Here is a 22,489-nt window from a genome sequence, read left to right as displayed (position 1 = left end):
TTGTTCAGCTACGCTTCTGCGGTGCCTTGGTAAGCACCTAGCTTTGTATGTATCGACACGCGACGAATAGCGTGGTGGTGATATACAGAGTGGACTACACCTGTTCGCGGGGTCTAGAAGCCACCACAGCAGATAACATGGTTGCCCGGCATGAGCACGCGCTACGAACGGCACAGTGCCATTTGTGACTTCTCATGGGTTCCGGGATCCATCGCGAATCCGAAGTGATTAAGTCAAGCCTCAGCTACTAGATACGTCTATGAACAGACAATGCTTTCAGCTCACGACATGCCGAGCCTCTGCTTCGGGAGCCGCGCTACTGTACCAAAAAGAATCTTCGTTGCTGATCTGCGACGGCACGTAACGTCAAGCACTGACCCCAACCAGCCTTGGTGTCGTTTCGCCCACGCGCAAGTCTGATCTGAGGCCTCCATTTGCACTCGAGCTTCATTATTTCTGCTCTCATCGTCGTCAACCATGGAAAAGAGGGCGTCCCGGTGTCCAGCAGAGGAGATACCTTACACAGCAGGGTCACCAGTCGTGGGCTCGGTGAGCTTCAAGACCTTGACCATCATCATCGGATGGACTTGCTTCGGCGTCACGGCCGTCCTCTGGCTGGTCCTCATCATACCGCATCTCTTTCGCTACAAGTCCCCTACCGAGCAACGACAGATCTTCCGGATCACCCTGACGCCGCTCGTGTATTCGTTTTTCGGATTGGTGTCGCTTCAGGCATACCGTGCAGCACCATATCTGGAGGCACCATCCAAGTGGTACGAAGCTTGTGCACTGGTCTCCTTGTTCCTGCTATACGTGAACTACGTGGCGCCGGATGCTCATACCCGGGAAGAGTTCTTTCATGGTCTGGTATTCCTCACCAAAGGACAGCGACAGCCGGGTAAAGGTCTTCGTTGGTTTAAGGTATGCCCGAGCTCTCTTTCCTTTATGAGCTTACTGATCACAATGGACAGAGATGCTGGCGGATGCTCTTCATCTACTTGCTCGTCTTCACTGTTCTCTTCATCTTGCAGGAGATCCTCGTCGCAACGGACTGGTACTGTAGTAGCTCGGCTCAGGCCAGACGAGGCCATGTATGGGTAATTCTCCATCGTCGCTATTTAGACACGGTTTACTGATCTACTCAGATCACGGTCATTGAGCTTGTGCTCACGATATGGGCCCTGATCGTCATCATAAGATTTCAACGTCGGCTCAAGACCTTCATGCAGGGCCGCAATGCTTTAGCTAAGCTCATCAGCTTCAAACTCTTCATACTCGTCACGACAATACAAAACGTGAGTACTGATGCTTCTCCTGCCGCGAGCTGCCTGGTGATAATTGCATAGTTTGTCTTCAACATCGTGAAGACACAAGTTCGAGGAAATTCGACCATCACATACCAAGACATTGCAATTGGTCTACCTACACTTTTGCTCAGCATCGAAGGCATGCTTTTCATGGCATCTTTCCATTTCACGATGCACTCCGGCCCCTTCAAGGGCCACGAGGGTCAGAAGAAAGACCTCCGCAGTATGCTGAAGGCACTGCTGCATGCGCTGAACCCAGAAGATCTCGTACATGGTGTGTTCTGGGCGCTCAAGTCGTTCTTCGTGAAATCGAAGATCCGAGCGGGCAGTAGCGATGTTGAAAGGCCCGTCGAGACAGTAGATGGCACGCAAGGACAAGTCAAAGGGTAGGGCACATGGTCGTTGGCATTCGCGGGGACCATGTTAAGTATTGCTCACGCGGATAATCCTGCCTAGATAGTGCTCGCTCACTCGACGATTGCGATAGATGCCCGATGAGGTGCTCGCGCCGCGTCAACCACATGGCCGTCCAGCAGCCCTGCACAGGGCCAGGTACCTCCCTGCTTTCGAGGCACTCCATCAACGACCAGAAAGCAACGACATCTAAACCATGTCATATTTTGCCAGGTCTGGACCATCGGACTGATCAGCAGCCATCCAAATAGCGTATGAACACTCCCACGCGCACGTTTGTGTGCGTACATGAGCAGGGTTGATACAATAAACGGGAAACTTACTTAGCGGCCACTCAGAAACCCTCCAGCGCAAGTGAGGCTGAGAATCGCCAAGCATTCCACGGTCGTGCTCACTGGATTTAAAGTTCAGCACAAGCGGGGAAGAACACCATCACAGTGGCAGGCAGTACCGACAGCGGCAAGCTCACACCATCCTCCACGTCTTTGCTTCCACACATCACGCGCCACGCCATGGAGTTTCACTGCGTATGCGACCATCCACCCCATCGAGCTGAAGGGACTCCTCGTCGATCCCTAGCTGAGAGTTTCCTGAAGTCGGACCCTTTCGAACTCTGCAGCTGTGATGGCTGAGGACATAGACACCCTCTCAACGAGCAGTAGCGGCGAACAAGCAGACGATAATGTAGGTGCCAAAAGGTCGCGGGCATTGATTACTCCCTGCGACAAAGCAAAGCGGCCTGGCATGTCTCAGCTGCTCGTAAGTTGTTGCTGACCCACACCGACAGAACATCGGACGTGATCTGAAGTTCAGCTCCGCAAAGCACGTCGACGGACACGCCACTCTATGTGGCCGATGCTCCTGTCTGTCTATAACAGCCTGCCATGCACGACAACTTGTGACGCTCTGCAAATACTAACCGACCCTTCACGCACCAAAACTGACCACCTAGGGACAACATGTCGGACATTATCCCCGGGCCGAAGGGTCTGCCCCTGATCGGGAACAGTCTGGACATGTGGCAAGACCGTGACATGCCACTCCGTGGGCTTGAACGTCTTGCCGACTTGTATGGTCCGATCTATCAGGCGGTCCTTGGCGGCAGACGTGTTCTGGTATGTAGCTCGGCGAACTTAATGCACGAGCTCACAGACGAAAAACGCTTCGCGAAAATCCCGCCTCCAACAGTTGCAAGTGGACCACGCCCGAAAGGACTGTTCCTCGCCAGGAACGAAGATCCTGACTGGGCGCAAGGTCACCGTATCTTGATGCCTGTCTTTGCGCCGCTCGCCGTGCAGGACATGTTTCACGAGATGAAGGACATCGCCAATCAATTAGTTCTGTCTTGGGCTCGGAAAGGCTCTGACCACCGCATCCTCGCCACAGAAGACTACACCAAGCTTACGCTTGACACAATTGCGCTCTGTACCATGGGCTATCGCTTCAACTCATTCTATACGGAAAGTCAGCACCCCTTCATCGAAGCCATGAACTTCATCTTCACCGAGAACACGGCCAGGACTACTAGGCCAGGCGTCGTGACAAAGCTGATGTATCGCACCAACGCTCAGTACGATCACTCACAAAGTGTCTTACGTGAGGTCGGACAGAAGATTATCGACGATAGGCGCGCGAATCCAGTTGACAAGAAGGACGTTCTCAACACTATGATATACGGCAAGGACCCTAAAACAGGCCTGGTCATGAGGGACGAGCTCATCATGGAGCAAATGCTCACATTTCTGATCGCTGGTACGTACACATGCAAGCAACACTACGAAAATGAAACTGTGAACTCTTGACTGACCAGCTCAGGACATGAGACGACCTCAGGGCTGTTGTCGTTCACTACAATGTATTTGTTGAAACATCCTGCAACCTACCTCAAGGCTCAGAAGGAGATCGATGAAGTTCTGGGCACTCGGAGCATCGAAGCCAGCGATATAAGTAAGCTCAAGTACCTGACAGCGGTCTTGAGAGAGGCTGCTCGTCTGCAGCCGACTGTTCCTGTGCTGCAGAAGGAGGTTGCTCCGGAGTTAGCTTCTGGACCAGTCCTTCTAGACAGTGGAAGATATCAAGTCCTCCCAGAGGATCGCATCATCCTTTTAATGAGCAAGTCTCAGCGCGATCCTACAGTTTGGGGTGAGGATGCCAATGACTTCAACCCTGATCGCATGCTGGACGAGAATTTTGACCGCATCAGCGCCGAGTATCCATCTGCATGGAAGGTGAGCACCGTACTGAATACCATTTCCTAGCTACGTACTGATCATGTCTGGCAGCCCTTCGGGAATGGTAAGAGAGCATGCATTGGACGTGCCTTCGCATGGCAAGAATCTTTACTGGTCCTTGCCATGCTTTTGCAGAACTTTGACATCAAATTGGACGATCCCAACTATAATCTTGTAGTCAAGCAAGCTCTCACGGTCAAGCCTGACAACTTCTACATTCGTGTCACTCCTCGGACGCACCTCCACCACACGTCCTCGTCGAGGTGTCCCGCAAGTCGACTATAAGCTGCGCACCCCGTCGCTGTCGCCGCCACGGAAGCGCCGTCGTACTCAAAGGCGCGTTCTGGGCGAGATCAGTCGCTGACACTTCAAGCTCTTCATGCTCTCACGGTTTGTCTTCTAATGACTTGGCGGACGTACGTTATGCCTCGGCTTGCCAATCGCGAACCAATCAGTGACTCCTCATCGGCTATCAACCTTCTCCAGCACTGAAGTACACCTATTTTGATTTTGATACAAAACATCTCCGCGATCGTATGATCACGCCTTGATTTCAGACAACTTCCCCTTCACATATCGCCACAGAATCAGACAGCATGCCCATCAACACATGGCTCACCACTCACCTTGGGATGAGAATACCACTTGTCCAGGGTGGAATGATGTGGGTTGGTAAAGCCGAACTCATCTCCGCCGTCGCCAACGCTGGCTGTCTGGGCTTCATTACAGCCTTGACACAGCCTACGCCAGAAGCTCTCCGAGCAGAGATTCGGAAATGTCGGTCTATGCTCGAGCCCGACGCTGTGCCGTTCGGCGTCAACATCACCCTGCTCCCGGCTATCAATCCACCGGACTACTTGGCTTATGCAAAGGTTTGCGTTGAGGAGGGTGTGAGGATTATTGAAACTGCGGGTGACCCGAGCAAGATCCTGAAGTATGTGAAGGACAATGGGTGCACAGGTATGCGATGATATTTCATTGCTGAGACGGACCCTGCTAACAGTCTCAGTCATTCATAAGTGCGTCACCCTGAAGCACGCCTTGCGGGCAGAGAAGCTGGGAGTCGACTGCATCTCGATCGACGGCATCGAATGCGCAGGTCACGGAGGCGAATACGACACGACATCGCTGATGCTATTGTCACTTTGCGCGGAGCAGCTCAAGATCCCGTATCTTGCGTCGGGAGGATTTGCGAACGGGCGGCAATTTGCGGCCGCGATCGCGCTTGGCGCGGCTGGTATCAATATGGGCACGAGGTGGATGGCTACGAAGGAAGCGCCGATCCATGAAGCGGTAAAGGACGCTATAGTCAAGGCCACCGAAAATGACACAGTGCTCGTGCTGCGGAAGTTTAGGAATACCACCCGGTTGCACAAGAATAAGGTCAGCATGGAAGTATTCGACATTGAGAACACGAAGCAGGATGTGGAGTTCAAGGATGTGGCGCATCTCATGAGCGGGCAGCGTGGAAAGGGCGTGTATGAGACTGGTGATGTTGATGCTGGTGTGTGGAGCTTGGGAATGTGTGCGGGTTTGATTCATGATGTGCCCAGCTGTAAGGAGTTGGCAAAGAGGATGGAAAGTGAGGCTGAGGCCATATTTGACAAGGCGAACTCGCAGAGGACTCCTAGAGCTAGGCTGTAGATAGACGAGCGTGCAGATGGGCCACGGAACGATTTCTTCGTTAGATGTCTCAGGCCGTGGGAAGCGCCCTCAACTGACTCAGACTTGCACAATACACCCTAGGAGCTTGAAGCCTACATATCGGGAAGGAGCTAACGAGGGGAAAGCTTTGATGCTCCTCGGCATTTGGGCGAGGTCGCATATCTCCCGCACGAGCCAATAGCGGCGCAGAATTCTCGAAGACGTAAGTCCGCGCGGCCCCGCTTCAATGCGGTGCACCGACTTTGCTGTTCCCCAGGCTTCGAGTCAATGACGTCTCAGCGAACGAAAAAGTGACTTGTGCTTTATAAATCAAAAGCCCGTCGAGCAGCAGTATCGTGGCTTTACAATAACCACAACCTGCCTCTTCATTGTCCACAAAACACATCACAAGATGGCAGTCCGCTCAGTTTTCGATCCCAAGGATATGGTTTGTTTGAGCTCTTTTCGCATTGATTTGCATGCTAATGCCAGCAGATCTTCCGCCACCTTGGCCCTACAGGTCTTAAGGTCAGCGTCTTCAGTCTTGGCGGCTGGTTGACGTATGGTGGCACACAGAAGGGCAACATTGTCAAGGTAGGTCGACTGGATCTCTGCACCCACTTAAGGCCCTACCGCGGAGCATCGCTGATACTCGTAGGACTGCCTCGAGACTGCTTGGAACCACGGCATCAATTTCTTCGATACTGCAGAGGTAAGAGCTGGTAGCTCCCGTCGGAAGACTTCCTGACGTCGTAGGTCTACGCAAATGGTCAATCCGAGATCGAGATGGGCAACGCGCTCAAGGAACTTAATTGGCCTCGTGACGAATACGTTCTGTCAACAAAGATCTTTTTCGGAACCGGCCGAAAAGAGCCCAATACTCGAGGCCTCTCCCGCAAGCACGTTGTCGAAGGACTGAAGTCTTCCCTCGAGCGCCTGCAGCAACCATACGTCGACATCGTCTTAGCCCATCGCCCGGACCGTGCTACACCCATGAAGGAAATCGTTGAAGGCTTCACTCAGGTCATCCGCAACCTCAACCTCGCCTACTATTGGGGAACCTCAGAATGGTCCGCCGTCGAGATCCAAGAAGCTACTCAGATCGCCGAGCGCTACAATTTGATTGCACCAATCGCCGAGCAGCCGCAGTACAACGCCTTCCACCGCGAACGCTTCGAAGTCGAGTATGCTCCGCTCTTCGAACAGTTTCAGTACGGCACAACGATTTGGTCACCATTAGCTTCTGGTCTTCTGACTGGCAAGTACAACGACGGTATTCCTGAGGGTTCTCGATTCGCAAACCACAAGGAAGTCTTCGGCAGCACGATTGACTCCCTGCAACAAGAGGAGGGCAAGGCGAAGATTGAGAAGGTCAAGAAGCTGACCAAGATCGCTGAGCGACTAGGTGGAAATATGAGCCAGCTGGCCCTTGCGTGGGCGGCCAAGAATCCCAATGTCAGCACGGTGATTCTAGGAGCGACGAAGGTCGAGCAGATCGAGGATAACTGCAAGGCGATTCAGCTGATCCAGAAGTTGGACGACAAGACAATGCAGGAGATCGAGGAGATCCTCGATAACAAGCCAACCCCCGCTCCGAAGTACGGACGTGAGAGGTAGGTGCTTGACATGTTCATAGTCTGACTCTGCGACTCCCAAATCTAGCAGTGGCTGACTCGCCCTAGAAAGGAGTGGAGGCAAAGAAAATTCAGAGCCAAGCTTTGAGACGGCAGAGCGGAGCGGCCCAAGACAGGCGTACAGCGAGCACGTAGAATACAGATAGAAAAGTTGTGCTTCGACTAATTTGACTTCCGAAGACTTCTGACATCGCCTGTGTGCACCTGACGTCACGACCTCAACTAAAGGCTCTAGGTATAAGGAGTATGACCATGCACTTCCGTAAGTCCGGACCTGGCACATCATGCAGAATCCTCGGAGCAATTGACCAAAGCGGTCGATAGACTGGAGGAGGAGTTCTGGGTAAGTAAAGACAAGCTGAAAGAGATATGTAGTCGATTCCAGGCAGAGCTTCAGCAGGGTTTGGAAATGGATGGTGCCAACATCGCGATGTATGTGACTTGGGTTCAAGGCTTGCCTACCGGACGCGAGAAGGGATCGTTCCTAACCGTTGACTTGGGTGGGACGAATATCAGGGTCTGTTGGGTGACACTGCTGGGTGAGGACGGGACTGGAGACAAGACCGAGGTTAAGCAACAGCAGTACGCGATTGATGAGGAGGTGAAGACGGGCAAGGCGGAGCAGCTGTGGGAGTTCGTCGCTGAATCCATAGAGGCCTTCATCAAGGAGGAAGACCTCACTAAGAACGGAGATATCCCACTTGGGTTCACCTTCTCGTACCCAGCAACTCAAGAGAGAATCGATCATGGCGTGCTGCAGACATGGACTAAAGGCTTCGACATTGATGGTGTGGAGGGGGAGGACGTGAGCAAGCAGCTGAGGCATGCCTTGAAGCAGAAGGTACGCGGCGGACCGTCGTCCAGATCTGAGCTGACTGTAGCAGGATCTGCCAGTGCGGCTTGTGGCACTAATTAATGATACGACTGGCGCTCTCATAGCTTCTCACTACAACGATCCGGACACCATCATTGGCGCCATATTTGGCACGGGATGCAATGCCGCGTACATGGAAACTCGAATGCCCAAGCTGAAGTCCTCGGTGGATATCATGGCCATCAATTGCGAATATGGCGCCTTTGACAACGATCACAGGGTGTTGCCTCGGACCAAGTACGATGAGCAGATTGACAAGGAGTCACCACGGCCGGGTGAGCAGACTTTCGAGAAGATGAGCGCAGGGCTGTATCTAGGAGAGATTTATCGACTGATTATCCTCGACCTATTTGAACAAAAGCTACTCTTTCATGGGCAAGACCTCTCAGCGCTGCACGACCCGTACATCTTGGACACTGGGTTCTTGTCCGGTCTGGAAGATGATGGGCTTCAGAAGTCGATGGAGTCTTTCCTAAAGTACAAAATCACGGCTACCGACGACGAGATACGTTCCCTTGTCAAGATTGCTGAGATAGTCACTGTAAGAGGAGCCAGACTATGCGCTTGCGGTGTCGGGGCAATCGCTCAGAAGCAGGGTCTGGCTAAGGGTCATATTGCCGCAGACGGTTCGGTTGCGAACAAACATCCCAAGTTCAAGAAGAGGTGGTCGCAGGCTCTTGGCGAGATCTTGGACTGGAAAAACGATGAAGAGCCCATCAAAATGACTTCGGCGGAAGATGGCTCCGGCGTAGGTGCTGCTATCATTGCGGCGATGGCAATAGAGAGAGGTTGGGTAAAATCAGGCTAAATTTCTGGCCCCCGTCTCGGCGGGGATTCTGAGTTTCCCCGAATGGGCACACTCGGCACAATGCTGTCTGAACCGCTTCGTCTTCTCCTCTCAGCTCGCTCGTAATGAAGTGGTGACCGGTGGCTCATTCGTGAGGCCAACATGGATGACAATGTCAGGTACACCATCTATGGTGTCCTAATCGTGCTGGCGCACGTCATCTGGTGGCTGTGGCGGCTCAACCGAACCCTGAAAGCTACCCCGGATTCCCTGAAGAAGTTTGTCACGCCGTGGGAGCCGGAGAAGATTCGAGAGGCCTACAAAAATGTGCGAAGTGCGGAGGAGGCTTCTAGGCCGCATCTGAGGTCCAAGAAAGGACGTCGATACGTCATTGTTGGTGGCTCGGGTTGGTATCTCCGTCCCTAAGCTGCTCTCGCTGATGTTCCAGGGACTGTGGGGAGCTGGATTGTACAGCATCTGCTCTGGCGTGGTGAGGATCCTCAGGCCATCCGGATCCTCGACATTGTTGCTCCTACACGGCCTGAAGCCACGGACCTCAACTTTATCAAGACTGATGTGGCGGACGACGAGTCAGTGGAGGCTGCCTACAATGCAGCGTGGCCCGAGAGAGTGCGGAATCAGCCGCTGACGGTCTTCCACTGCGCTGCCAAGATATACGTTGCCGATGCTTCTCTTCGGTACCTCGACAAGTATGTGCCTGTCAATGTCGATGGTGTCCGGTTCTCTATGGAGGCAGCTAAGAAGACTGGATGCGACTGCTTCATTGCTACGTCGTCAAGCTCCGTGTCCTTGCTATCCACAAACTGGTGGAGTATTGCTGGTCCGACGAACTACATTCAGTTGCGTCCCAACAGCGAGCCGTTACTAGAGTTGGACTCGGATGAGTTTTCGAACTGCTACCAGTACACAAAGGTCCTTATGGAGGATCTTGTCAGCAAGGCGAATGAGGAGGGGTTCAGAACTGGCATCATCCGGCCTGGGCATGCTATCTATGGACACGGCACGAACAATGACAACAGCGTGACCTGGAGGAATCTCCGGATGAAGGGCGGAATCACGTGGCTCAAGCCCTGCGTGATGAATTTCGTGCACTGTATCAACGTGTCTTTGGGGCAGCTGGCTTTGGAGGATCGTCTACTCGTTGACCCGAAAGTGTCTGGGAAGGGCTATGCCATTACAGAGCGTCCGGAACTTTACCACAACTACTACCGGGTGCTCGAGACGCTGGGAGGGTGTACTTTCCCAGATGTCCAGCCGCTAATGATGCTCAGCCTCGCGCAGATGATCGAGATGTATGAATGGGTCCGGTCTTATCTGCCGCTGCCGGCGATCACCGGCGATCTGCATAATCTACAACCTGGAATGCTGAAGATGTGCATGCTTCATGTGTTGTTTGACAGCAAGGCTGCTGCGAAAGATTTGGGGTACCAGCCGGCTTTCGACACGCTTGAAGGGTTGTGCATGACGGTCAAGGACTGGAACGAGAAGGAGAGTTCGAAGAATGGGTCAATTGATTCGAAGTCGAATCTGTTTTGAGCTGTGGGTAGACATTCGACGGATGTAGACCCAGGCCGTGCATCACCAAGACTGCAGACAAGCCGGGCAGGGACTGTACGTCATCTTCGACAGCACGACAGATCTTCGGACTTTGAATGTAATCTCCTAGCAAACTGACGGCTAAAGGATTCTTCAGGCTACATGACATGTTGAGCCCCTGACAGATCCAGTGCAGGACCCTTTCGATCTTTTTAGCACCATAAGCGCTTGCAGCACTAGTAGTCCTCGATCACACCGTTCAAGCTATTTGGCTCCCACGCCTCGTGCCTCCACTCAGCTTCTTCATGGACCTGTGGCTCTCAAAAGCACTGCCATTCCCCCCACGCATCCATACTCGCACACGAGTGAGCTCCGAGCCTAGAGGAAGGATATCGGCTTCTTCATCATCCTTTGGGACCCGAGTCGTCCGTTCTCTGAGCCAGCCACAGCAAAGCCACCTTGCACACATTGACCTGCTAGTCAATCCCAACAACTGTTAGCTACGTATCGCAGAGTACCCATCGAACGTTCTTGCGCGGTAACCAACTTCCAGAAGAGAAAAGCGAGTTCCTAACCTCGCCTCGAAGGAAACTTTCTGGGAAGGCAGGCGTTCAAAGGGCTCTGTGTCAATCCGTGAGTGCGAATTCATTCAATTCTATAGCCGCGGGAAGGCCTTGCCTCAACCACTGAGTGTTGATAATATAATATGCTTCCCTTGCCTCGACCCCCGTATCAATCTTCGTCATCTCTCATCCAAGCGTCAAACCATCTCACCGCTTGGCTGATGAAGTATCATGTCAGTACTCATTGAATCCAGTTTTCAAATCCAGTTATGGCTCAGCAGGCACTTACAAATACGCGCTCTCTTGCGCAAAGGCCTTCTTCTTGTCCGTCAAGTCCGTCCTTACCGCAAAACCATGCTCGGCATCTGCATACAGACTCGTCTGAAACGTCTTATTCCCCTCCGCAAAAATTGCTTCGATGTTGGTTCGGTTCTCCGGTGTATTGGAATTGTCAAGCTCCCCGAATTCAATACTGATCGGCCCAGCGATGGACTCCCATTCATCGGCCGTTACACTCGATGGATGGGCGGTGAACCCTGCATCGATGCCTCGGCCTTCAGCGAGGAAGATTGCGACATATTTGCCGCCGAAGCAGTATCCTGTAGCTCCAAGTTTGGTCGTGCCGAACTCACTCCTGACGGCCTCTATGGCAGTCTCGATGATTCCTTCGACCTGTGACTGCGGATGTCGCGCGCGCCATTCCGTCATGTTGAAGCCGGAGTTGGGATTGCTCATGGCGTCAACGGGTACGGGATCGCCTTGGAAGAGATCGGGCATTGCGACGAAGTACCCGGCCCGAGCGAGACTATCGGCCAGACTAGGAATACTGTGTCAACACTCGGCACGATCGACTCTGCCATTAGAGGCCGCCCTGGTACGTACAGCTTGTTATTGACAAGAGCGTTCCCGAAAATATCGGTCAGGTACAAAATACCATACTCCGTCTGGTTTCTTCTGGGGTATGAAAGGTAGACATTCTCTGGCAACTGATCAGTCTCGTCATCCCAGTATCCCACAGGAGCAGCTTCACTGACCACCACCAAGCTCAACAGTCTCGCCAGCTGGTGTCCCGTTATTGATCACTCCGTCATCGAACCAGTGTCTGAAACCATGGAAGTATTGGAACACATCGCCAGCATGCTCGTGTGATGGATTAGGCTCGCCAAACGCACTAGCCGTCGTGATCAAAAGAGCCGCAGTCCAGACAATTCCTTTCATGGTGGACAATCTGAGGCAGAGAAGTGTTGTGACTGACAACTATGCTGCGACCTTGCGAGGGCGACCATTGTTCTATATAATCCACCGAGCTACGGCCAAGGAAGGCTACTCCACACGTGCGTGATGGCAACATATTGGTAGGTGCGTAACGATCAGCTAGTCACTCGGTACACTCATCGAGTCGATCGCGCAGCGACACACCGAACGTGAAATACGTGGTGATGTCAGTGCCAAGACGGGGACTTTGCCAAGGTGAATTTGTTGCCTCCCTCCCGGAGGTGCACTTGCCGAGGTGGGGACTGCGGGGGCGGCACGCGAGCTGTGACTCTGGTAAGTACTGGGCATCATCTTCAACCTTGGAAGCGGACCACCTTCCATTCCTTAGCCAGAAATGTTGCTCATCATGGACACCAAGGTCAGGGAGGGCGCTGAGACCCTGGAACTATCACGCTGTATGAGTTGGTTGGCTTGAAACGGGCCTCACGCGAGCGTCAGCGTGATAAGTTGTTGTTAACTCTTAGACTTTCTGGACAGGGAGACAGCACTGTGGGCAAAACGCCCAGAAAGTTTTCTCGCCGTCACTACGCAGTACCTGCGGCAAGGTAGCTGCTAACTTCAGCCCTCAACAGAGAAGACTCCCACCAGCGAGTCCTCAGGGCCCAATGGCAGACAAGCCGGCGGCTCTACACCATTGGTATCAATTACAATCTGATTCTCTGGTCCTTCCGCGTACATCATCACCGCGTTTGACAGATCCTTGGTCAGCTCAGTGTTTCCCCAATTCTGCGGTGCGAACATGATACTCGAATGCGCTTCCGACATCAACGTGTTGGGGATGTCTTCCGCGCGCGTGTAATGGTGCATGCCCAGATTGACCCAGGTGACCAGATCTTGCTGCACGAGTGACTCGCCGTCGAAGAACTTGTAGAACTCGGTCAATGGCGCCTGCGGGACATTCTGGTTCAAGGTCGCGGTTGACGATGGTTCATTGTCGTGCTGACGAGAGACCGCGATAGGCTGTTTGGCGAATTGCGCGTTCTTGAGGAAGAATGGGGAGTTTTGAGAAGCGAGAATGACATTTGACAGGCCTGGAAGGACGCGATAACCACGAGGCACGCCCCATTCGTTGAGCTGGTCTTTGTTGACCACTGTGAACATGGTTTGACCGTTGGGAGGGAGGTTGATGAGGCCGTCGTCCTCGGTCTCCACATCGCTGATGTTGTAGCGCATCATCTCGAAGGCGCCAAGCTCGGTGAACCAGGGCTGGGTGATGTTTTCCACAACTATGTCTGTCTTGACAAACGTATTCTTCTCGTCGATCAGGTCGAAATCAGCTTTGAAGTTCATGACGTGCGTATGTAGTGTTCCAGCAAGGGTTTCTGCGACTCGTGGACCCCACTGACCTTCGTCATCTGGTCGGAAGTAGTTGCCTTGAATGTATCCGGACGCGTGAGCATCGACGGTGATTGTTCCGTCAACAAAGAATCCGTAATCCCATAGATAGTCGTAGTTTCCCACTGTGGCGACCATGCGTACGACCAGCTGGGAGCCCTTCGTTGCTTGTGCCCACACGGGATTGTTGTGTCTGGTGATTGGGGTACCGATGTCTGTCTCGAAGATGCAGATTGCGCTGTCCTGGGTGTAGGCTTGTTGCGTTGTCGTGGAGTAATTGCCGTCAAGATATACTGAGTGGTACGGACAGTCGTAGCCAGGTATCATTTTGATGCTGGATGCGCCAATGCCATAGAATCGGTCCATGTAACCAGTGCCCGCCTGGAATGGGTTGTTGCCAGCGTACTGTAGATCGTTAGATTTTACTTACCTTCTTGGTGGGGTCTTACCTGAGCGATCGCATCTTGGAGTGAAAGCTCGTACAGGACGCGCTCTCCTTTAAACTTGATATCATAGAACTGGACACCGACATCGTAGTCGAAACGCATGTAGAACGTCCATCCAAGGTACTCCACGTACTGTTCTTGCCTGTCGACCTTGAAGCGGTTGCCGTCGAGGGCTAGTATGGTAGGCGCGAACCGATCTTCGAGATCACGAACAGGCCCAGTCTGGTTTTTGTAGAGGAAGCTGATGTCTGTCGCGGGTGGTGGGGACTTTGTGACATTGCCATCTTTCCAGGCGTTGTAGAAGTCTTGTACACTGTCATAGACCTGCAAGTTGTACACGGCTTTGAGCGATGTCCATAGCGAAGCGTCTGTGCCTGTGATGTCAAACTGGATGTATAGGTCCGATGGCGAATCCCATGGCTCCATGACATTTCGGCGGAAAGGACTCCAGAATAGCGTGCGCTCCCCGTCAGTTGATGCGGGGCTCTGCATGAAGTATGTCATGGTCGAGCGATTGTCACTGCTGCCGTAGAATGCCATGTCCAGGAGGTCATTTGTCATGTCCGCAATGGGCGATAACGTCATGTTCATCAAGTTGTCGATGGCTGCTGACCGGACAGGATCGACCGGTCCGGCACTCCAGAGAAGTCTTGCTCCGTTGGGACCGTTGTAGATGTTGTCGAGTGAGCCAATTTGAGTACTGTTGGAAATAGGGAGAGGTCCGACCTGGGTTGCTTAGTGCGGACTCCAGTAGCTGGATGGAGACTTACCGAATACTCAGCAACGATTGGGACTCGGAGGCCTCCCTGGATTAAGGTCACTCGGGCGTATCGTGGTACAGCGCCGCTGCCGTCGAGGTAAGACAGCACATCGGACTTGTTGGGCTTGAGTACATCGATATGCCAGATGTAGTTGTCAGAGAGGGAGATGTTGGGGCTTGAAGTGCTGGTTAAGTTGAGGCCTTGGGCAGGCGCGAGGAGCCAGTTGGCCAAATCGTCTATCTCCTGCTGAGACAGGGCAACGAATGGATTGGCTTTGGGCGCGGCCGTGGGGATTTCCTCTGGCAGGGTGCATGTGTCTCTAGATAACAACGAGCGACGATCCGTACGCGGGGATGTGGGCTGCCATCCAGCGCGGGTCGTACTGGAGTATCTCGCATTGGGGGCGCTTAAGCCCAGTGATGCTGCAGCAAGCAGCAAAAGTATCGACTTGAACCACATAGTTGTCGGGGCGGACTCTGGGCTGAAGGTTGGTAGTATCCCGACAGGGCTGCCATGGCTGACTTTATAGACCTGAGCTCTCACCGACCGAGCTCGTAGCGTTCACCACTGAAGTACGGACTTACCGCCTCTGCTGCCGATGTGCACATGTTGCTCCATGTGTGGAAGAGAGCTTACCGGAGGTTCAAGCGTAGATAGCGTGTTTACCGCCACGACCATTGGTCATGATGTGATGTTGATGCTGAGAGGCATGGTGTTGAGGCTTTGCCTGATGTTTGCCTCGTGCCAAGCTGCAGGTCGAACTGAGCCATACTCGATCCGGTTCTGATAGCCTAGCCCCTGTCCAAGGTGTTGAGGTACGTGAATGCCGAATCACAGAGGCAGCAGGACCGTGGTCCAGACGGCAGAGGTTGGGCTTAGAAGTCGGAAAAATCAGAGACTGCATTTTGAGAGTGCCAAGAGATAGTCATCTACAAGGTGATTGGCTTTAGGCCAACGTTGAAGTTCTTCAATCGCCTATCGGCAAACCTTACCGCCACGAGCTGGAAACCCTTTCACTAGCTCTAGCAGACCCTCGGCCGGAGAAATCTGCTATCATGCCGGTCATCAAAGCTTCATCAGACGACAGCCGGCACCGGAGTCGCTGAGTCCTAGCGTTAATTCTTCAACACCGAGATGCACTGAGTCTCGATCCTTTCCCTTTGCAGCAAAGATAGTCTAAAGCCTGCGCGCATATGGAGACCGTACAGCGCGCTGCAGGCTTGAGACCGTGAGGATCGAGGACACCTGAATGGGAACCTACTTTCGGCGATCGAAGTCAGGTAGGTCGAACGTATCATTTACAGCCCAGCTCATGGATAATCAGGCTGTCTCACGTGCCGAACGCTCCACCAGAAATGCGACGAGCAGAGGCCACAGTGCCAAAGATGCCTGCAGCGAGGTCTGGTCTGCAGAGGGTACGCCAAACCTTTGAAATGGGTTGACTCGAGAGGTCGGAAGCCTTTGTCGTCCACACCAAGCCCTGCTCAGTGCCTCACGCCGGTCGCAAAGCTGTCGCCGCGACTGCTACCATACAACAACCGACATTTCAGCCAGTTGGAGAGGTATGTGCTTGAGCATTGGACGACAGTGACCGTCCCACAAGCATGCCTCGATCCTGCATCATCGGACCATCTTAAAGCCATGTACCTGGACATGATCTATACCGACAAGAAGGTGGCACTCGATGCTATCCTTGCTGCGTCCTCTGCGCATATGTTCTCAATGGGCTACGTCTCGCAGACGGCGTTCTTCGCTGCGAAGCAACAGTCATTGACATCCATGATTGCGGTACTCAATGGTGTGAACGATGCAGTCGTCGAAGCTTATCATCAACCGCCATCCGCTGTTGACGACACGACTCTGCTAGCTGCTCTTCTCTTACTAGGTCCAGAGATCATCAATGCAGGCTCTAAAGAGGGACCAGCGCAGGTGCGTTGGTTGCTGCAAGGGGCTCGGTCACTGATCGCGGAGAGACACAAGTACTTCGCTTGTTTGTGTTCATTGGCTCATCCAGGAAGCAATCGCCACACTACAGACTCGACAGTCCCATATTCTCTTCTTGCGTACGATCGCTGGCTTTCACTGACATCATAACTTCAGTCCCGTGTGCGAGGAGACCCATCATTCCTAAACAGTACTGGTTGCCGGATGCTTTGCAGGCAGCAGAAGAGGGCTTACGCACGATGAAGCCGGATCCAGACCTTGGCTATAGTGCTCGCGTTCTGTCGCTGCTTGGCGAAGTTGCTTCAGAGATCGGCGACCTTCTCGCGGGATCTATAGCGAAGCAAACATTTCGGGAGAATGCGTGGGATCTGCAGGGCAACCTGGACAATGCCATCGAGACCGTCCAGCAGCACAACATCGTCCAAGCCTCGAGGGGCCTGAAGCTTGCCCACATCTACAACATTGCAGCAACGACTTGCCTCGCACTAGCCACCAAGATCTTCCTCTGTCGTGCAACAGATTTCGACTCGGCCTCTCTCAGCATCGACCTGCTGCGGACAGAGCTCTGTGAGGCGATGTCATCAATTCCCATCGACGACAGCACCTCGACAATGCTTCTCTGGCCGCTGTGGGTACTAGGCTGTGAAACCTACGCATACAGTATATATCCGTCGCGCCATGATATCACAACGCACCTACAGAGACTTTACGAATCTCAGAAGATGAGAAACGTGAAGCAGTGCTTAGATACGCTGGAGGACCGGATCTGGCATCGGAGCCCCAAACTCTGTACGGGTGAGCCACGTCTTGAGCGCGATTGGCAGGAGCAGTCGAGTTGGGTTATGCGTTGCTGGCAAGAACGTATAGAGCTACTGCTAGCGTGAGTATTTGCTACATTTCGAATTCCCACATCCCAAAAAGATTGACGTTATTCATTCAATCGTTTTTCGAGATTTTGCTGCCTTGCAGCAAGTCATAAGATCGTGCTTCAGGCTGGAGAACTTCTTTTAGGGATGGGAAAAGCTCGTTCTGGTGGTGCTTGGCTTGGCTTGGCACTTCCCAGCTCGGAGTGTACTGTACTGTACTCTGGACAATCCCTTGTCCTGAAAACTTTCTCATCGGCTCAGCACTTTTCCCTTGAGCCTCTGCACATCTTAGCATCTAGCTCAAAGGTCATAAGTAACGGGGAGCTTCTTTTAGGTCTGGCGAAACCCATCTTAATCTTATTCTTGGTGGTGCTGTAGGCTTGGCGTTTTCGCCCCGGAGGTCTCTCTGGGCAGTCCCATCTCTTCAGAACTTCCTTTTGCACATAGCGCTTTTGCTCTGAGTCCTCTGTACATTACATTATCCAGAGTGAAGGTGATGAGGCCTAGGAAGTTTGTCGTTGCATTGGGTATCGGTAGCATTATCTAGGCTTAGCACTTCCAGACCTAGGCTCTTTTTAGACGGTCCCTTACAGTATCAATATCAGTAAGGCTGTCTTATAGGCGAAGCACTTTCTCTTCGGATCATTGATCCATGATAGCATCCAGGATAGAGGTGGCAAGGACTGGCCATATCGCTCTAGAGATGGGAGGAATCTTTCCTAAAGTATGTAGGTTTAGCACTGCCCTTTCTCTAGGGCAGTCCCACGGGCAAAGCACTTTTGTTGTCTACCTCGATGATTCTGTAGAGGCTTGGGCGCTCCTGGATATGGGGTGGGTTTTGGGACATTTACGAGGCTTTCTCATGATTCTAACACTGATTCTTGTGTTCTTTTCACAATGTAGCACCGTAGATCAGGTCTTGAGCCCCGAGAACGTTGCTTCAGGTCATAGAGACCCGGTGGCACGAGATGACACGAAAATGCGCTTTACAGATTCCATCTCCTACCCATGCAGACAAGCACCGCACGTTCTCTACTGGCGCTCTCATTCTTCGGTCCTCATGGCTGCTCGGCCAAGGAGGACACTGAAGCCATGCCAATACTACGCTCATGGATTTGGTGGGCTGCCTCACTCGAGCGTCAGTACGAGAGGCCCAGAGCTTGTGGATGATCTGGCTGGGAAGGGCGCTGCAGGGAAAACGTCCATTACATCTGTCACAAGCTGTAAGATCGAACCCGAGCTCAGCTAGGCAGTGTTATGGCTCCAGCACAAGCCTTCGTCTAGCAGAACGAGCGAGACACTTATTCTTGGACTTGAAGAAACACTTCACGGAGACTACTGCACCTCTTGCATTCGTGGGAAAAATACACAGCAATTTTCTCCTGATATCTCTCGTGACGTAGCCTCAGTGTTCAAGTCTTTGATCCAGATCGAGGAGAAATGAACACTCTACAGGTAGAACCTTGTTTACAAAGAGAGCTTTGGAAGGTTTTGAGAGTGATTTTCAAGTGCGAAGTCTGGGCGTTTGGGCCTTGACAGGCTTGTACGGTTATGCCTTGTTCGCAAACTTAGCATTGACCAAGCAAGACCTTCTCTATTAGTCTCCCCAAACCAACATCTCACTCTGGCGTGACTAGATGCCCTTGAACACATCACTGGTGAGCCGTAGCCAACAACCTCCTCCAGCAGACGAACACCGGTTCGCCCGGACCTGAGAGGAGGCCGGTCAAGGGTCAATGATGGGAATGCAAAGGAGCGTAGAAGAGGACATGTACACCTGTCGATCCGGTAAACTGGGTCACTCCAGGCAATAAGGTGAACTGTGAAACTATCAGATGGCGACACAATCGCCCATCGCTACAGCACCGTCAGTGTGTCTGGATGGACTTGTATTCTTCCAAAGTCGACAGGCTCGTCGTGATTCTGTTCGCACGCCGAGCCGCGACAAGAAGATTTGTCCTTCCACATCATCCGAAAGGACTTCTTGCAGATGTACCGACGTTCGTGAAGCCATCCACCAGTAGATCTCCTTTCTAGAACACTAAGTCGTGTCTTCGGGCTCGCGGGGTCATTTCGTTGTCTTACAGCTTCGAACGCCCCCATATACACGTTAGCACATTGAACAAAGAGTCTCCGTATAGAAGGAACTCTCCCGCGCTGCGAGGTGTGTGGACATCGCCCGAGAAATGATGGTCGTGCTTTACTGGACTTGCTTTCGGCGTCAGCTTGGTCTCATGTCGTGAGTCCAATCCCTACCAAGCCTTCCCCACGCTTTATCACGTAGGCTGCAGGACGTCTGTACACCGCTAGACTTGGATTCATAGCCACCAAACCGAAGATGGCAATTCGGCGCCTGGGAGTACACATCCGAAGTCTGGAGTCTCTGGACGTGATAAAGCTTGGCGCTTTGTCCGCACTCTATTCCCATCGCCAGCAGACCTGTCCCATACCTGCCGACTTTTTATGTAAGTCATGCGGCCATTCCAACACGTCGAAAGAGTATGTGCAGATCAAATAGTGTCTTTAGTGATCTGAAAATTCGATTCCGAAGGATACTAGCTGAGGCTTGGCGCCTCACGTCGCTTCTTGCTCCTCTAGTCCCACGGTAGCCCAGCCTGTCCTGTTCTGTCCACTTATCTTCTGAGATCTCTAACCACCTCGAGTACATCAGACAGGCATACATGGATCAAAGAGCATATTTGTAGCCGTGAGACCTTAACCTTCTGAATTTCGACTGAAGCTTAGCGTCTGCTACCCACTCTCCAGTTCCACTGCCTCGACCTGCGTACCATCCCCACTAGAGTCTCCCCATACTTTATCACATGTCTACTAGAGTGTCCATGCAGTGTCTGTCACATCCTAAAGGTGGCTGAATTGAAGTTGTCTCTTGTTGCGTTGGGCAAGCTGGCAAGGTTTGGGCGCGTGGCACTACCAGAGACTCCACACCAGCCCGCCCTTCCGGCGCAACGAGGGATAGTTTGATTGTAGCGATTGCTGATAGAAATCTGTCTGTGTATGAACAGCTTCGATCACACGTGAATAAGCGTAGGAAGGTCTGCGCAGAGATACTATGCGCTGGGGCTTAATAAAGACTCTGGCCCAGCTTTTGCCAGCATAGAAAGAAACAAATTCATCCCAGCAACTGGTGATCAGGGTTTGACAGAATATAGACACCTCAGATAACACATAATGTTGTGTGGGAAAGATTTGCTAGACATAGGACCCAAATCTTGGCAGAACATGCGCCAAGCCTCATACAGACTCTGGACTGGACTGGACTGGCGTTGCCTGTCGTAACAAGGTCCTTTGCATCTAGTCGAGTATCATTCGCGGGGCGATATGTAGGTCGACCTCGAAGAGTACGTAACAGATAGTGGGGTGATCTTCGTAGGCATAGACTTCGATTCGTTGATGGTCAGATATGTGCCAAGCAGGGCTGGACATTCCGTTTGACAAGCCCTTCTTCAGTGCAAGAAGAAGCAATTAACCCTAATGACCGCTGATAGGAAGCCCACAGTGTGTCAGCATCTTGAAGAGCACATCATAAAGTATGGGAGAGACCTGATAGACATGGGACTCAGGTCAAGAAAACATATCTGCTTGTCCTCACTCGAAGACTTGAGCTTTCCCATGGCTAAGTAGTACAGTATTATTCCAGTGGCTGTTAGTCGAAGCGTGACAGTGCAAACATCTCAAGAAGTATATCAAAAGGGGCAGAGGAGGCTGGTTAGTCAGCAATGTAACTCAGATGGCATGGCATGAGTTAAGGCTTACTTACTTACTTACTGCTGACTCTGCCCTAGACCTTCCCAGCATAGCAGGGAATAATACCTTACCTGTGACTATGGCTCTAAGCACAACAATGAAGAGGTGCTCTGAAACGTACGTCAGTCAGTGTGTTATGAACCGCTCAGAACGTCGGGTTCAACTGGGTTTAGCAGCTGAGGGTGTATGACAGGGTTATGCGCTAGGCCAAAGTAAATGATGGAATAGCAATTAGAACTATTCGTTATATACTAAGAGCAGTGTGGTAGCGAGCAAGATATACTCACTGGTTAACGAAGTTGACTACGAAGAGTCCTATCTAGGGTCGGGATGGGGCGTCCCTCTATATAGTGCTGTATAGCTGTGAGGTGCATTGGTGTATTGGTGCACTGGTCCAGTGCAGCAATGCAGCAATGTATGCCAAGCTCGTCACGTGACATGCCTGTATCGCTACCCAGGAGCAGGGATGTTTCCTGGCTTCAGTGCTCGCTTAACCTTCCCTATATGGCTAGGCTAACCGTACTGCGGCCTGGGTCGTAACACTTTCCCCCTCCTATCGTTCTTGTGTCCACGCAAGTACTTAAGGTAGGTCGTTCCCCGGCCTGAAGGGCCAAGTCCTTCTCTTCCTCCTCATGGCTGATAATGTCGAAGTCCAAGGGTATTAAGAAAACGAAATCTTCCAAGCCAAGAGTACCCTGGAACGTTTGTCGCCTTGAGATTACTGAGGCCCTTTCTTCCGATTCCAATAACAAAGCCATAGTTGTGTGTTCTGAGTGTGTGGAGTACAACATGGTGTGCTATTATAACTGTGAACAATTGGTTAAATATGCTGAGTGCCTGCGGCACCAAAGAGATTGTGACGGTACTTTTGCGCTAGAGGAGTACCAGAAAACATCTGAATATAAGAAACAGCTTTAGTCAAAATCGCGCCTGAAGCGTCGGGAGATTGCTTGTTTGCGCAAGGTCTTGGTAGAGACTAAGGAGGTGGACAACAAGATCCAGGATTCCATTGCGAAATTAGAAGAGAAAACAAGTTGGATGCTGCGAAGGGAGATAATAGCGCTGGGAGTATTGGATAACATTCCT

The 22,489-nt window shown here is 52.3% G+C and overlaps 7 protein-coding genes across 7 annotated transcripts; 5 read left to right on the top strand and 2 right to left on the bottom strand.

Moving 5' to 3' along the window:
- Window positions 1–477: 477 nt before the first annotated feature.
- AB675_1199 (uncharacterized protein) lies at window positions 478–1,697 on the top strand (the record flags this gene model as incomplete). The annotated part of the gene is made up of 4 exons (XM_018140894.1): window positions 478–921; window positions 972–1,097; window positions 1,146–1,295; window positions 1,347–1,697. The coding sequence occupies 4 exons, from the start codon at window positions 478–480 to the stop codon at window positions 1,695–1,697; spliced, it is 1,071 nt and encodes a 356-aa protein (XP_017998130.1).
- Window positions 1,698–2,680: 983 nt separating this feature from the next.
- AB675_1198 (uncharacterized protein) lies at window positions 2,681–4,237 on the top strand (the record flags this gene model as incomplete). Its single annotated transcript, XM_018140883.1, has 3 exons — window positions 2,681–3,473; window positions 3,537–3,949; window positions 4,004–4,237. 3 exons carry the CDS (start codon window positions 2,681–2,683, stop codon window positions 4,235–4,237), a joined length of 1,440 nt encoding a protein of 479 aa, XP_017998042.1.
- A 311-nt stretch (window positions 4,238–4,548) lies between these two features.
- AB675_1197 (Nitronate monooxygenase) lies at window positions 4,549–5,596 on the top strand (the record flags this gene model as incomplete). Its single annotated transcript, XM_018140873.1, has 2 exons — window positions 4,549–4,912; window positions 4,962–5,596. The coding sequence occupies 2 exons, from the start codon at window positions 4,549–4,551 to the stop codon at window positions 5,594–5,596; spliced, it is 999 nt and encodes a 332-aa protein (XP_017998077.1).
- A 412-nt stretch (window positions 5,597–6,008) lies between these two features.
- AB675_1196 (Hexokinase) lies at window positions 6,009–8,912 on the top strand (the record flags this gene model as incomplete). Its single annotated transcript, XM_018140862.1, has 7 exons — window positions 6,009–6,044; window positions 6,092–6,190; window positions 6,255–6,308; window positions 6,353–7,209; window positions 7,466–7,492; window positions 7,555–8,071; window positions 8,115–8,912. The coding sequence occupies 7 exons, from the start codon at window positions 6,009–6,011 to the stop codon at window positions 8,910–8,912; spliced, it is 2,388 nt and encodes a 795-aa protein (XP_017998194.1).
- Window positions 8,913–9,053: 141 nt separating this feature from the next.
- On the top strand, window positions 9,054–10,448 carry AB675_1195 (uncharacterized protein; the record flags this gene model as incomplete). The annotated part of the gene is made up of 2 exons (XM_018140851.1): window positions 9,054–9,297; window positions 9,340–10,448. The coding sequence occupies 2 exons, from the start codon at window positions 9,054–9,056 to the stop codon at window positions 10,446–10,448; spliced, it is 1,353 nt and encodes a 450-aa protein (XP_017998188.1).
- Window positions 10,449–11,296: 848 nt separating this feature from the next.
- AB675_1194 (Protein AIM2) lies at window positions 11,297–12,229 on the bottom strand (the record flags this gene model as incomplete). Its single annotated transcript, XM_018140840.1, has 3 exons — window positions 11,297–11,828; window positions 11,894–11,990; window positions 12,046–12,229. 3 exons carry the CDS (start codon window positions 12,227–12,229, stop codon window positions 11,297–11,299), a joined length of 813 nt encoding a protein of 270 aa, XP_017998106.1.
- Window positions 12,230–12,844: 615 nt separating this feature from the next.
- Window positions 12,845–15,436, bottom strand: AB675_1193 (Membrane primary amine oxidase; the record flags this gene model as incomplete). The annotated part of the gene is made up of 4 exons (XM_018140829.1): window positions 12,845–14,026; window positions 14,071–14,793; window positions 14,838–15,309; window positions 15,372–15,436. 4 exons carry the CDS (start codon window positions 15,434–15,436, stop codon window positions 12,845–12,847), a joined length of 2,442 nt encoding a protein of 813 aa, XP_017998059.1.
- Between the last annotated feature and the right edge of the window lie 7,053 nt (window positions 15,437–22,489).

Source organism: Cyphellophora attinorum (genome assembly GCF_001299255.1).
Source record: "Cyphellophora attinorum strain CBS 131958 chromosome Unknown Contig20, whole genome shotgun sequence".
Taxonomy (NCBI): domain Eukaryota; kingdom Fungi; phylum Ascomycota; class Eurotiomycetes; order Chaetothyriales; family Cyphellophoraceae; genus Cyphellophora; species Cyphellophora attinorum.
Note: the sequence above shows the minus strand (reverse complement) of the source record. Positions and strands in the feature narration are given on the sequence as shown.